The 15,223-nt window shown below is 44.7% G+C and overlaps 1 protein-coding gene and 1 pseudogene across 3 annotated transcripts in view; both read right to left on the reverse strand.

Moving 5' to 3' along the window:
- The window catches only part of LOC148038509 (DUF21 domain-containing protein At1g55930, chloroplastic-like), a 180,299-nt gene that overhangs the window by 52,770 nt on the left and 112,306 nt on the right, over positions 1-15,223 (reverse strand). For all 3 annotated transcript variants that reach the window (XM_087672859.1, XM_087672858.1, XM_087672864.1), the window contains exon 6: positions 11,343-11,424. In XM_087672859.1, coding sequence (XP_087528985.1) covers positions 11,343-11,424 — 82 coding nt within the window. The remainder of the gene's footprint in view (positions 1-11,342; positions 11,425-15,223) is intronic.
- Positions 2,791-4,273, reverse strand: LOC148038510 (uncharacterized; annotated as a pseudogene).

Raw genomic sequence — 15,223 nt, forward strand, 5'->3', positions numbered from 1 at the left:
ATACTCTGGACCCTCTATGCTTTGCTAAACATGAATGAGCATGATCCATAGTCAACTTTAATTGAAACACATCAAGGTAAAGTGCAATGTTGAGGATGATATGCCAACCATTCATAGGTAGAACAGTCCTGAAATTTCACCAAGTAGCACATGGAAAGCTCCATTAGGTTCTAGGCATTGCATTCCATGCGTGGCTTCCTGCATACCATAAGGATTCATGCCATACATCCTCATAAAAAATCCTTTACCAACCATTACATGGAAAAGTAGATCCACCACCACAATATTCCAAGTGTCCCACATTAGCACGCATACCTTGTTGTCCTAAACTCATTGGACTCACCTTGCGATTGAGGTACTTGTCCCATTGGCATCATTTGCTTTTGGTTATTACAAACATTGTCTGCATCTTGTGGGTCAAGTGGCTTTTCTTTTGAAACCTCATGCTATCCCAAAAAAGCTGTAGAAGATGACGTCTTCTTCTTACCCTGGTGCTTTGTGGAAGAATTCAAAAATTGCACAAATCCAGGATTCTTTACCAACTATGCAAAGAGATTAGTTGCTGTCCTCAATTGAGCCTTAAACTAATCATCATCCTCTCCTTCTTACTGATCTCATTAGCATTTTGAAGCCCCAACATGCTGCCCATGTTGCGTGCCCATTCCAAGATTAGGCATAACATTTCCTTCAATGTTTTTTCAACCTTCAAATTGTGTAGCATCATAATGACTTCAATCCATTTCACTAGAGTATGATGACATGTTCGCTAAAATGCACTCAACTGATCGCAAACAGCAAATTCATTAGCTTGCACACAAGTGCCTCAGGCCCACCTACTCAAGGGAGTTGAAGTATGGAACCATGAAACCAGACTTCTCAGATAGGGTGGTAGATAACCTGATTTAACACAATTTGCACCAAGCAATAGAATTCACAAATCTAAAATTTAAATTTTAGCAATCAATCTCGGACAGTTGACACCCAATTGGCCCCAACAATTGATGCCCTTTGTGGTATTTCTTTAAATTGTATTACTCAAAACTCTGGGCTGACCTCCTTCAATCTTCAATCCATGGGACAGTCTTGAATGACCAGAAACAAGAGGCAACAATTTGCCCCTTTCTCGGAATACAGATATGGGCACAATTCAATCCTTAGGCTCTTGCATACAAGCCAAAGGAATGGAAATGGGCTCACCCCTAAGATTAGATGTAAATTCTCTATACACAACTGCTACCCTAAGTGTGTGATCTTCAACTATTGGGAATGGATTCCTGGATGGTTGAGAAACCCTAATGGCAACTGCAAATTAGGGTTTCAACAACAATTTCTTCAATTGCAATTCCCAAAGTCTGGAATATGTTCAGAATAGGAATTCTTTACTCCAGCTGAAAAACTACCGCCATCGCGTTGCCTCCGCCTCGTCCACCTTGAGGCCCGGCCAGGTGGTCATACCACCGTTTTGAAAACAACAATTTCCCCTCCCCCCCGCCTCCTTGCTATCGAAACCCCCCCCCCCCCCCCCCCCCCCCCCCCCCCCCGGGTAGCATAGCTGCATAATAGGTAGGTTCCCAGCAAGGACGCGCAATGGAAATCCCTGGTCACACGCCGGCACATTCTGCAAGTGCCTCCAATCAAAAACCTTGCGCATCATCCTCTCTGAGGAACAGCTCTTAGTCCTCCATGCCACAGAGTTGGAGTTGAAAGAAACAACGATCTTTGGTCAGGTCGTTGGACACTCCCCATCCATGGCCCAGCTGCGAGATTGGCTCCACTCCATGTTGCGCATTGGTACAACGTAGATCGTGGAGGCAGTCCTCATGGGCCAAGGGATCTTCATGGTTCAATTCACCTCTGCGGACGCAGCTCGTGAGTTAGTGGAGAGCTCGCCCTATGCCTCCACGAAGGGAGTCATTCACATGGTTCCCCAGTATAGCAAGTTGACAGTGGAGACATCTGTGCTCCACAATAGATTTCTTAGACATCTAGTCACCTTACTTTTCCCCGGACTAGCAGTAGAGTACTGCCAGTTAGTGGAGGACTTTGGACGGTTTTTAGCCAGAGTTCTTCCTACCTCCTTCACGGATGCAGTGACAGTTGTTGGAGTCCCAAAGGTACGAGTGGTAGTGAAAGACACAAAGAGTATACCCGAGTTCCTAGAGATTGAGGCAGGAGGTCACTCCTTTAAGCAATAGGTCATCATGCCTGGGCAACCAGGGCAGTGTCTACGCTGCCATGACTTTGGGCATAAGGCAACAATCTACACACATTTTGGACCCAAGGCGATTCTACTAACAGACCTGTAGCATAGTACGGGGGAGTTTCGGAAACGGGGGAAACAAAAACGGAAAAAACCGGAGTTTCGGCCAAATTGAAAAAATGGGAAAACGGCATTTCGGATTGTACACTTAAAAAAATACAGTAATATGTGGGTATATACATATATCAATGTCTACAACAACATGTATTTAAATTTCATACAAAACTTTGAGTCTTTATGTCATATGATTAAAATCACATTTGAGTCTTCATGTCACATTTCACAAGTCACAACTCCTCACGAGTAAAGATTAAGGACTCAGGAGTCAAGAGTCAAGACTGAGGACTCAATGGTTGAAACTTAAGACAGCTTAATACAATTAAGACTCATTTTTCAAAATATAAGGTAACAAAATGAATTAGAATTTATGACTCATGAATAATCTATGATCTAAACTTTAAAGAGTAGTGAAGACTGACATCAAGAACAATGGAAGTTGGAACAAGAATCAAGATGCATAATAAGTGGGATCAAGATACAATCATAGTAACTATGTCATGTCACATGTGAATAATCTATTATCTGTCAAAACTCCAAAGTTCAGTGAGGCTATAAGTATCAACATCAATGAACAACTGACAACTCTAGTCTGGACTCTACACTGCTAAACTGACTCTTGTATATCACGAGTCATCTGGACTCTCAGGATCTGTGCACCATCTCCTCGCCCGACTCCGAGGTCCCTAATCGAGAAGTTGATGAAGCAGCCTTAGTCTCATCCTCAGACTCTAGCTCTAACTATGCCTGTAATGCACGACTACGTGTGGCCCTTACTCTAACCCTCCTCTGTGTTCAAGTCTCATGCACCGGTGCCGATAGCTCCTCATAGACCATGGAGTAGATATCCCGCTCCTCCTGTGGTATCTGCGGAATGTCACGTACCTTCTCTATATCAATCTTGTCAACATTCACCTGTAAAGGTGAACGAGACAAAGATATATCATATGAGAGAAGATTCAATATGTTCAATGTTCAAACTTCATACATATCACAATTTAAAATCCAACTTCCAAGCAAATTAGCAATGTCAAGTGTCAAGAACTCAAGGTTAAAAAGTTAATTATACATAATACTAATCATTACCAATTTACCTGTGAAGGCTCAGGGGAGAGAGCGGTCCTCTCAAGAAGCTGGAGATTTACAATGGCAAAACACTAAACGCTCCAACTGGGCAGTTGTGAGCTTCTTTCTCTTTTTGGTGTGGAAGAGGGCCCATGTGCTCCAATTCCTCTCAGCAGACCCTAAACTACATTCTTGCGAGAGGACCCGAATGGCAATGCATTTCTATTCAATTTTAAAAGATTGAGGTCAAGTAATTGGCAATTGCTAATATGCATGCCACAAAATCAACATTTGAGTGGGCAATAGATTACAAAAACTGGTTACCTAGGTTGCATAATGGATTAGATAATTAAGATTCAAAATATAAAAGTCACCAATCACAGACCAAAGTAGGAGCACAATTGCCGTATTTCTCCCACCAAGAGACAGGCTGAAGGTGTGTCTCTCGAAGCCTAGCTGTGGGTCATCCAAAATGAAGAGAATGATTACGAAATGCCAGCAAACTATCCTCTACTCTTCTCATCATATCTATATCATCCGCTGTGAGACGCCTCATGTACTCCATGAAGCCCATCTCTAACTCCTTGCTAGTGTACTGCTCCTCGCTACGCCAAAGGGAATGCAAGATATGTGCGACAGTATGGATTGGTTTATGGAACCAATCCCATCGTGCATTCCAAACTGCGCGAATCTCATCAACCATATAGATAAAATATGTTAAAAACTTAGATGTTAGAATAATGATCAATCATCAAGGAGTCGTTAATACCAAGTAATTATACGTGTAAAAGTTAAACAAAAACTTGTCTTGGATCAAAAGCTATTGCAAAGCAAGGCCTCGTCAATTTTATCCATATACTCATATAGAAGCCCCAAAGTACTCCTCTCCATATCAGTGATGCGCAATACAGTGTAAATAGAAGTAAGACTTTTCACCAATGCCTCTGCCTCAACCCACTAACTCTCATTTAAATTGCGTCCAAAAGCAAGAGCCTTTGAAGACTCTCTCTCACTCCATGTGAGTCATTCTTGGTATGCAATGGTCCGTATCAAATTTGGACAACCTCTCCAATACAATAAACATATAAGCAAATCAAGTGGTGGAGGGCTTCAATAGCTCAAGTGTGCTATTGGCTCGAAACATGCTTGTGACGGATGGTCTCTTCTTCACAAATCTTACCATGCTTGTGGCCGTCTTGAAAATGTCATCCATCCAAGATATTTACTCAACATCTTCAATAAGCAAGTCAAGGCAATGGGATGCATATGGAGTCCATACTATGCTAGGAAACTCATCCTCAAGCATACGTCCCACAGACATACAATTGCTTCCATTATCTGTCACCACCTGCACCACATTTTGGACTCCTATGTCCATGATGACCTGTCGCATGTGCTCCCAAATGAAAGCTCATGTGATGGTAAGACCTGAGACAGAGGCATCGATGGCCTTAATCAACATGGTGCCTTTACATGAAGACACCAAAACATTGTAAACATTCCTTCGGCACATATCTGACCAGCCATCGCATAATATTGTGCATCCATATTCCATATTCAAGGGCTTTAATTGAGCCTTTATGGATGCTTTCTCCTTTTGAAGCTCCCATGTGCGTAATTTATCTGCGGATAGACCTTCCCACTCACACCCTATGCGGCTTACTACCCTGATTGTCTTCTTCCATTGATATGTAGTGGCCACATTGAAAGGGATAGCACACCAAATAAATAAACGTGTGAGTTCCCTAGTTGCCTCTACAATTGCATGTCTCTGAAGTCCTACATGGACACTTACACAATGCAAGCAGCCCTTTTGCCCACGACCACTAGAAGATCGCAACGGGATCCTTCTTGCACTTGGATCCGATACGGATATGGATGCACTTCGTTTTTATGGGTCACTGGCACCTCCAATTTGGCTAGCGCCACTAGGCCCACTAGTCTCTCTTTGCCCCACTTGTGCTTCTGCCGGGACATGTGTGCAAGGCCCGATGTCTTTGTTGGAAATGCAAGCCAAGTGGTCTTTCACACATGTTACACTCCCCGATTTCTCCAATCCACAATAGTTGCACCGCCACTTCTTTGATCCGCCGGAGCCCTCGTACGTTTCCGTCCCGGTCCGAAATGGCCATTCTGTTTCGGACTCTCCGAAACACCGTTTCGAGGTACACTGGCCCATAGGTGGACGTTGACGGCTTCATATGGATCTAGAGATGACAGAGAGGGAGACGGCAAGGGGAGCCTCGGCCAACTCCTGAAACACAGCCTCGTCTCAACAGGGATCAGGAGGGCAAGCGACGCTCCCTCGACAGAGCACTCCGCAACCCCCCTTGCCCACCCCACCCGGTAGGACCGCAGCCCCCCACATCCACCACCCGTGCCACAAACTACCTCACTTGAGATCCCACAACATCCATACCCACCCTCCCAACCTCCCATGGATCCCCCACTGACCCTAGCCCACATCCCCCTTCCCTTCGGGGGCCACTAGCCTTCCCCCACACTCGCCATGCACCTCAGACCACCCCACTATCCCTCGATCCTCTTTCCCCCACCACCTCCCCTACCGAGCACCCCCCTTGATCCGCATCTAGTACAGGTGATCCGTCCCAAACCCAACCCCCCCTCCCACTGGAGGTGATGAGCCACACATGCCCACATCCTCCTCGCACTAGCAGTCCTCTCCCCCCCCCCCCCCCCCCCCCCCCCCTCACAGCCACCAGCTTATCTACCCCGGCCGCCCGTCACACCTTCCCAAGACAGGTGCAACTGTTATCACAAGAGTTTTCCCGTAGTGGCCCGTGATCTTACCTGAGAGTTGTGGAGACGGAGAGTTCCCACTACCTCTAGAGGTGGGGATCTTCATGATGCGCAAGTCAAGGAGCGGCAAGGTCTATCTACTAGCACCACCGGATGGACCAAATTGCATCTTTTTCTTTCAGTCCTCTCACCTCAGGGGATTGGACGATGACACAGATAGAGGAGGATGTGCAAAGTCAGGTGGCGGACCACATCTCCTGGTGAATGGGAGAAGGACTAGCTTTGTTTGCACAGCAATGGCCAGGTTACATGATGGGCATAGAAAGACTATACATGTTCATCAAGTCGCACTTTTTTTGTCTACGTAAGCTCTAAAATTGCATCTAACTGGTGGGTTGGTACCGAGGTCCCAAACTTGAACATTATCTATCGTGCCCCTCCACAATGGATAGCTCCGATGGATGTGCTCGAGTGGCTCCTGGCACAAGCGGCCGGTTTCTACCAATGTACAAAGTGACGGATCTCAGCATGGCTGATAGATGCTTTGGAAGTAGCATTTGGAGCATCTATTCCCCCCATGGACAACCCCAGGGCCACCATGGGGGACTGGAGTTCGCTCTCCAGGCGGGCGGCAAAGCGTACTCATATGCCCCATAGTCCTTCATCCTCATCAGCAGCTTCCACACCAAATAGATGCATGTTCGGTGAGTCACAGGTTTCCCCATGAGCGTGCACCTGGCATCCTAGAATATGAATAGTCTCAACTACAGCGGGGTACGTGGCTCCAGGAAGTTGATTATTAGGCAGGAGTTGCAGCCGGCCCTAGGGGGACGGATAGACATCATGCTTCTACAGGAGCACAAGCTCACCTTCCGGCCAGGCCCATCGGATAGGGAGGTTCTCCTAGGCAGGGTCATACACCTACTGGGAATACGCCACCGATGCTTTCACGGAAGGAGTGGAGGCGTATGCACCTCTATTGGCCTGAGCCTTACCGCTTGCGTATGGGATCATGGGGCAATTGTGGCAACGAGGATCTTATGGGTCAGGTTGGATATTGGGAAATCGTGCATTGGAGTCCTCGATATCTATGCTCCCACTAAGGTTAGGGCACGCAACAGGTTCTGGGTGGAGATTGCAGCAGGACTCCCAGAGGTGGACCCCTGGATTGTTGGAGCAGACTTCAACAACCTGGAGACCTTAGAGCACCAGCAAGGTAGAGGCAGAAACTACCAAGGCATGGCTAGGGAGGAGCAGGAAGTATGGGAGGTCTTCCTACTGGCAGTAGGAGCTCGTGATGCTTGGAGAGACCCAGCGTTCCACAGGAGGAAAAGGTCATTGGACTTCTCGTGGGAATACAAGCGGCTAGACGCAGTCCTGCTAGAACGGTTGGATAGGTTCTATCTAGGAGTGTAGGGATGCTTTGGCGAAGGTAAGATAGTGTAGTTAGCTAGCACCACTCTGTCCGATCACTGCCCAATCCTCCTGACACTTGATCCCCCAGCATCCTCCCTAGATACACGATCCTATCGAATCCCTAACTCGATCTACACGAGAGAGGAGGTGAAGAGACAAATTGAGAAAATTTGGACGAGAAAGTGAAGCAGAAGGAACCAGATCGCAGGGGAGGTTGTAGAGGTCCTAGCTGCGTCGAGTAGCATCTGCAAGAAGATAGCTCAACACGCTAGGCAGCAGTGTTGGGAGCAGAGAGCACTCCTGCGTGACCTAGCAACTACGCAGAGATTGCTACAGCAGACATGGGAGGAACCCATCCTCCACGCATAGGAGGTGTACGCACAAGCAGCCATCGCCGGCCTAGCGGACAAGCGCTCGGACTTCTCATTCCACATCTCAACAGCCTTCTGGGCGTGGAAGGGGAAAACGATGTGCAAGGAGTTAATTCAAGCACACCAACCCTACACCTGAGGAGAGCAGATATGCAACTTTCGAGATCAGTATGGAAGGATTCGCTCTAGACCAGATGAGGTGATGGAGATTGGCACAGACTATTACAGACGCCTTTTCCAGTAGGAGACAGCCTCAGCGAGAGGACATCGTTGCAGACAGCAAGTCTGGGACCACATACCGTTCCTCGTCATAGAGGAGATGGGGCATTCCCTCCTAGCTCCCTTCACAGAGAAGGAACTAGAGGAGGCTTTCCACACATACGACGGGCAGAAATGTCCGGGAGAGGATTGCCTTTCTAAGGCCTTCTTCACTGCGTACTAGGAGGTGGTGAAGGACCCCCTATTGATGGCCTTCCAGGAGATTTTCACCTCAGGACAGATGCCAAGGAGTCGTTACACATGCCTTATCAGTCTTCTCCCCAAAGGGGGAGACCGGTTGGAGCTTTCCCAGTGGAGACCGATCACCTTATTGTCAATGGCTTATAAGGCACTAGCAAACAATGGGCTGGTTGGGAGGTCGGCCTGGCTCGTACCATCACGACTTGGCGGGAGGTGTACAAGATGGTGGACGAGGAGGCGTTGCACTGAGTATCAAGCTACCAGATAGGAGCGGAGTTCAGGAGACGGGAGATAGATGCAGCAATACCTCAAGAGTGGCTTGCTCCCCCGGTACAAGAGCCGATAGAGCCTAGGGAGGTATGGACCCTTTTGTCTTCTGGACCAGCTTAGGGAGTGGCGCCTCTGAATCTCGGAGGGCAGGCCACTTAACGAGCTGGAGTGGAATCTGCGACAGTGGCTATGGCCGGCTATTGCAGTCGCCAAGAAGCCACCGAGGTTCCTAAAGTACATTGCTAAGATAGGCAAACACATACTGATACAGGAGGATATGGATTGGGCACCGTCACGTAGCAAGGACTAGGCGGAGCACAGCATCACGGAGCCTTTCCGACAGACCTTTTGGCGCTGCCTTTGGAAAAGCTGGAGGCCGAGGAGGATATCGTATTTCTTATGGCTGGTGACACATGGAGACTTGACGATGGAAAGTTGGCTTACCCAAATGCAGAAGAAGGGAGGTTGAAAGTGCTAGAAACCCCAAAGCACTGCCTTTGGTCATATAAGGCGGCATAGCTCGTGTGGAGAGAAGCATACCGCATCCTTCGCCGTATAGCACCCAGCCTTGGATGTATCTCATGGGGAGCTTTTGGTTGGCAAGCAGTAAGCCAAGGCCGTCACCTTCTGTATGAGGCCGGGATGCAAGACACGATATTCATTATCGAGGCATGGTCATGCGTGATGGTCGGTTTGGAAACTCTACCCATCCGCTAGGTACTGGAGCCCACAACAGACCACCCTGAGGTATGGGAGATCATAGGGAGTCTCACTGGGTGGTATATCTAGAAAGCCTGGTGTCAGAAGACTTTTGGCGGAGAGAGACTTTCAATAGAGGCAACCTTAGCAGAACTCTGGACCCCCATCATCCACTCCCTCCGCGGCCGATGCGATCAGGTGCAGGGCGAATCCAGGGCTCGTCAAGAGCTTCAAGGTCATTTCATACGCACTTGGGGTGGCCAAGACCTGTTTTTCGTGATGCAGGCAGTCAGCCCTAGATGGTGATATACCACCCCTCCATGGCTTCTTGCCCCCATTCCCCTAGACCGCCTTGAGAGGCTTGTATACATGATGTATTTGTGACTTTCATCAGCTCCAGCAGGTCTGTCGAGCATGAGCACTCCCTTCTAATCAGATTTTTTGAGTAATATAATCAGCCACATTTTACTTGCAATTTAAAAAAAAAGAATATGTTGAGAATAGCCTAGGGAATGTTAGAAAATAAAAGAGAAAATCAGCTGAAGAGAGCATCTTTTGAATGGTACCTCTGATCCCAATTTTGATGACACCAATAGCTTCAAAAGGGGCGCAACATCTGGTGCAACTAATAAGCCCAGCTCATCTATCACTGCTCTCATTGAGAAGAAGGATCTTATATGACCAAAGCCCTGCTAGTTCTCACCCACTATAAGAGAGAACCTTCCTATACCAAAGATCTCATATATCTAACCAGCAGTGCTGCATTAGACAGTTTTATTTAGCTATGGGTAAAGAGCTTTGGGCAAGACTCTAGGGAAGACACAACACGTTAATCGCCTTCGACAACTCTTTGGAACTACAACTTGTTTCCAACTTCAATTGACCTTAGTCTAGCATCAATAAATTCATTAATGCCCAGCCCAAATGTCACCACAGGACATTTCTTGGGCCTAATCAATGCTACACAACCAAACTAGCACCGGGCACCCACAACTACCTCTCTTGTATAGCTTAATACAGCTTTTGCCAACTGCATACTTAGGGTACTTAGGCCCTCACCATGACACAATTGACTTACATCACACATGTGCACTACTTAATAATGCAAGTTAAGAATTCAAAATACACATGCCTGGTGACAGGAAGTTTCTAATCAGAGCAACTAGCAGGGTGTAAAATTAGGTAATAGGCTGGTTTGTATAAATGTGCAGAGTAGAGTTTGGCAAACTGGGAAACGTGCAAAGTTGAAGAAGAGAGAAGCAGGGTAGTAGGTGTGCATGTTTTGTAACCGACTACCTAATGAAAATTAAAGTTGATATTAAAGGCTATAGAACAGAGAGAATGGAAAGCTTGCTGGTTGTGCCTATAAACCTACAACACAGACTTGAAGCCATAAGAATGGCATAACTTGGGGTTAGCTTATTGGCCCTGCAGACAAGTGTGCAATACAAATGTTTAAGGCTTACAAACTGCTACTATGACCACCTTGCTCAAAGTGCGCTATATTGACCTCCTTTAGTTTTTACACTGTATTGGTATTTTGCATATCTTGAAGACAAGAAATGCATTTATCTTTGATATTGCTACAAACATACATGGTTATATTGATCGGAGATTGTTATTGTGGCAAGCAGGTTCTATGGTTTTAGTTAGTACTGTCCTTCAAATGGTCCCTACTTATGAAAGGAGGTAATCTATTCCACTCCAATTGTCTCCATATTAGTTCAGTGGCCAAATGATCCTTCATACAAAATAATTTTTAACTCAAGGCATACTTGTCTTATAACTAGAAACAAGATATAAGGTGCAGTAAAAATAAATCTATGCATGGATATGTAAATCTAATTTAATGGCTTCAACAGGTTGAAAGAAACAAATAACTTGAATGAGCAGGCTAACCATGAACATATCAATACCAAAAATGAATCCCTTAATTAACACCATCTAAGTACAGCATGGGCTATTAAACACAACAGCAATATCACCTGCTCTTCCTCTTCAATAGCTCCACTCAACTCTGCACCCCTTAGCATCAGCTTCAGCTCTTCCTCCGTCACAAAAGGCTCTCTGTAAAGCAACTTAGGATTATGTCAATAGCATCGCTCTAACAAACAAGCCATATCTTCTAGAAATCCTTCTAGAAGTCATATCTTCTAGAACTCCAAAAATCATCACTCACAATCAAAACAAAATTTACCCAAAAAGAGAAAAGGCCGAATTAAAGCACAATTGGAATTTCTCATGGTTGAATATGTATAAAAAAATCACAATGTTTCCAATCACTCAAATCCCAGGTTCACCAGCACTGCCTTGCACTTACAAAAGTCTTAATAGCTAGTTTCAAACATTGATTTTCAGATTACAAGCTTACGAAAGTCTTAATACCTAGTTTCCAACATTGATTTTCAGATTACAAGAACAAAAATGTTGAGTATTCACTCAATGCCTTTTGAAGAATTTTGTGGGTTTTCATTCACAATTGGCACACCGTGAATATGACTTGTACTGGTTGCATCCGGATACCAGCGCTCAAGGTTTGAATATCCCAACAGCTCAATGGGCCCTCTTTTACCAAAGCACTTGCTTATGTAATCTAGATCGACCAAATAGTTGCTACATAATCTTTGGATATCATACGACATGGATCTACATGAAACCGAATTGATTATGTTATCTGCAAAGCCACAAAGGGCCCTTGAATCAACATGGTGGCTTTGTGTGTTATTTGCAAACCAGGTCAACCAGACATGACTATTCTTTCTGTTTTTATGCCATGCACATGGATCAATCGCTAGTGGCTTGTTTGATTTGTACAGGAACCTAAGGACCATAGTTCAATTTCGACCAAGTAATTACTACTACATACCTGTAAAGTTTTTTGGTTCATGGCACCATGATAACTTTCAGGATTGTTGCACTATTTTCAACTGAACAGGTAACAATTATGGCTCAACTTCCTGGCGGATGAAGGGTCCTCTGCTTACGCTGCGAATGAGTGGGCATAAATCCTTTGCCACAAGGCATCTTTTTAAATCATGCATAAACTTGGGTACAGTCATCATATTCATATGTATGTAGATTCCAAATGGTACATGTTGCTTCATACCCAGCTCAAACAAAATTATGCTAGATAACCTATGTAAGGTGCTTGTGGTGCAGCATGTAGCCATGTATATCACCACTTGTTCTCTGTTTACACTGTGAACAAGTGAGCAAAAATACTTTGCTAGAGCTATCCTTTTCAATTATGTGTAAACTTGGGTACAGTCATCATATTCATGTGTATGTAGACTCCAAATTCTATGTGTTGTTTCATACCGAGCTGAAACACAATTATGCTAGAGAACTTATGTAAGGTGCTTGTGGTGCAGCATGTAACCATGTATATCACCAAACTCAATGATGCCAAATGATTAATTTATTTCTAAGGATATGAGTTTCAAATACATATCTCTATGAAGAAGTCCATTCAGCTATTAACTTTATGCCATTGTGACACCTTTGAAAGAGTGTAATTATCTTGTGTGCACGCATTTTATTTTAAAATATAGGATGCATTGAGACTGGTATATACACACTCTATGCATATCTTGAATCAGTTTGGCATGAATATGTCACTTAAAACAGTCCCTTCGTAATAGTTACATCACTTAATGAAAACGTTTTTTGGGGGTTGGAAGTGTGGGCACTCGTCATCTATTCATAATTAAAAATTAGAAGTTGTCCCTTAAATTCAGTCATTTGTGTACAACATTTCTGTCTCACAACATCCCCTACTCTCATAATGTCAACGTATATGTACATTAAATAGTTGAATAGTGGTATCAAAGCAAGTCTCCCTTCCTGAATGTGATCAATGCATTGTTTGCTGATCTTCATTGTTCTCTCACATTTCTCTCTCGCTTTCCTCATCATCCTTGCTGTGACAGTTGGGGACATTGGCAAAAGTTGTTGTGGGCAGGTGCCAGTGGATGCTTGGTACCAGATCTTGGTCAAGGATATTGAAATTCCCCTTGGCAATGATGTTTGGTCATGCGGTGTAGAGATTAAAATGATTTAATGTCCTAAACCAATGCTTGGGGAAACTTTCAATTTCACGTTCAAAGAGGTTACAAATGTAAAATTGCAGGTCATAAACATTTTATGTTATTTTAATGAGGGTAGGGCCAATGGATTATGCATCTCAAATTAGCATCTAGAGGCTCCAATGAAAATGGAAATTTTCCAAAAATCAAACCTTGGTCAGTTTTGGGCTGCATGCATGTGTATCTTCCATGTTGGGTTGTTTCTCTCCCATTCTCAGCTATTTGGGGCAGATCTGAGAGTGGAAAATTGAGTCGTGGGCTGAGAAAGAACAATTGACCATCAAGCACAGCAAAGAGACTTGATCTACAGAAGTTTCTTGGGCTGGAACAACACACAACTGCTGTGAAAGGATTTCTCTTGCTGGAAAGACAAAGAATTTTCTCTAATTTGCTGCTCCTCCCTTCTTCCTCAGCAGATCTGAATTTCTCAGCCATAACTTTCAAGTGTAGCTCTGAATTTTGGCAGAAATTAGGGTTTCTGGTTGTCTCGAGAAGAGTGCCATCAAATCTTAGCCCACAAGAAGGGTATTTGCTGGGAATTTGAGAAATTATACTAGATCTGAGAAGGATTGCTTGTCTACAGCCAAGATCACCTGCATGAAGTGCACAATATCCACTTTGTGCCCAATTCTGATGCAGAAATTTCTCTCTTGCCTCTTCTCTCTCATCTAGCCTTGAAGCATGTGTCATTAGTGAAGGAAATTGGAGATTTCAGGCTCAAATTTGAGCCTAATTGTGTTATGGTTGCTGATTTGTGATAGACAAAAAGATTGTTAGAGCTCCAAATGTCCTTGTCTGACTTCGATAGGCTCAATGGCAAAAGATGGCCATACATGACACACATGAGTGCTAACAAACCCTTGGAAACAAAGATGGCCTTCTATTGGAACAAGTACTCTCTCTTTGACACCAAAAGAATTCCTAGTACAATTAAGATACATGGATGTCCATGTATCCTAGCATTTGGTGTGTGAGTGACCAGCTCCACAAATGTTCACATCAACCACATGCATTGGGTACCTCCAGAGGGAGTATAGACTAGTGCACCATGATAGCCTCTTCATCGAAGGGACCTCCTTTTCACACATGATGAGAGTACCAAACCAAAACCACCTTAGGATCTATCTACTTGAGGCATAGAGACCTCGAGCTATGGAAACTAATCTAGCATGAGGGGCCCACACAAAAAATCCTCACATACTTTCGTGTCATGGGGCCGCCATTTAATTCCAGCCAAACTCTGTTGCCACCAGTTGTGCTCCCCCATGTAGACTTGGGGACACATACTCATCCTACTATGCAAATCCTTGTATCCATAGTCACAAGCAAGCTCCTACATGCTCCTCAACAAGATTCAATGGCTTGTAAAATCAATGAGAAGAATTACGGTTATACCAACCTTCCTTCTCGGATAGGGTGGTTTAATCTAATTAAGCACTTAATTACAGCAATAAATAAATGCACATAAAATGAAATACACACTTTACCATAACATTCTTGGATAGTAGACACCCTATTGGCCCAAATTGGGGCCCCTTGCGGTATTTCTTTACCTTTCATTCAATTGGAAGGAGTACAACTCGAGATTCTTCAATCTCCTCCTGCTAACCAATTGCTCTTGCTATCATAAATGACCAGCAAGCCTTTTGGGTCATTTGCCCCTTGATTCACCCAGGACTTCTTCTCCAATTTAACCCTTGGCTGGCCAAATGCTGCCCCAAATCAATTTGGGATGGGCCGGCTCTTGAAATCCCTTGATAATCTTCAATTATCAGTTGCTG

Source organism: Lygodium microphyllum, chromosome 3 (assembly GCF_053477565.2).
Source record: "Lygodium microphyllum isolate KBCC chromosome 3, Lygodium_microphyllum_v1.1.10, whole genome shotgun sequence".
Taxonomy (NCBI): Eukaryota; Viridiplantae; Streptophyta; class Polypodiopsida; order Schizaeales; family Lygodiaceae; genus Lygodium; species Lygodium microphyllum.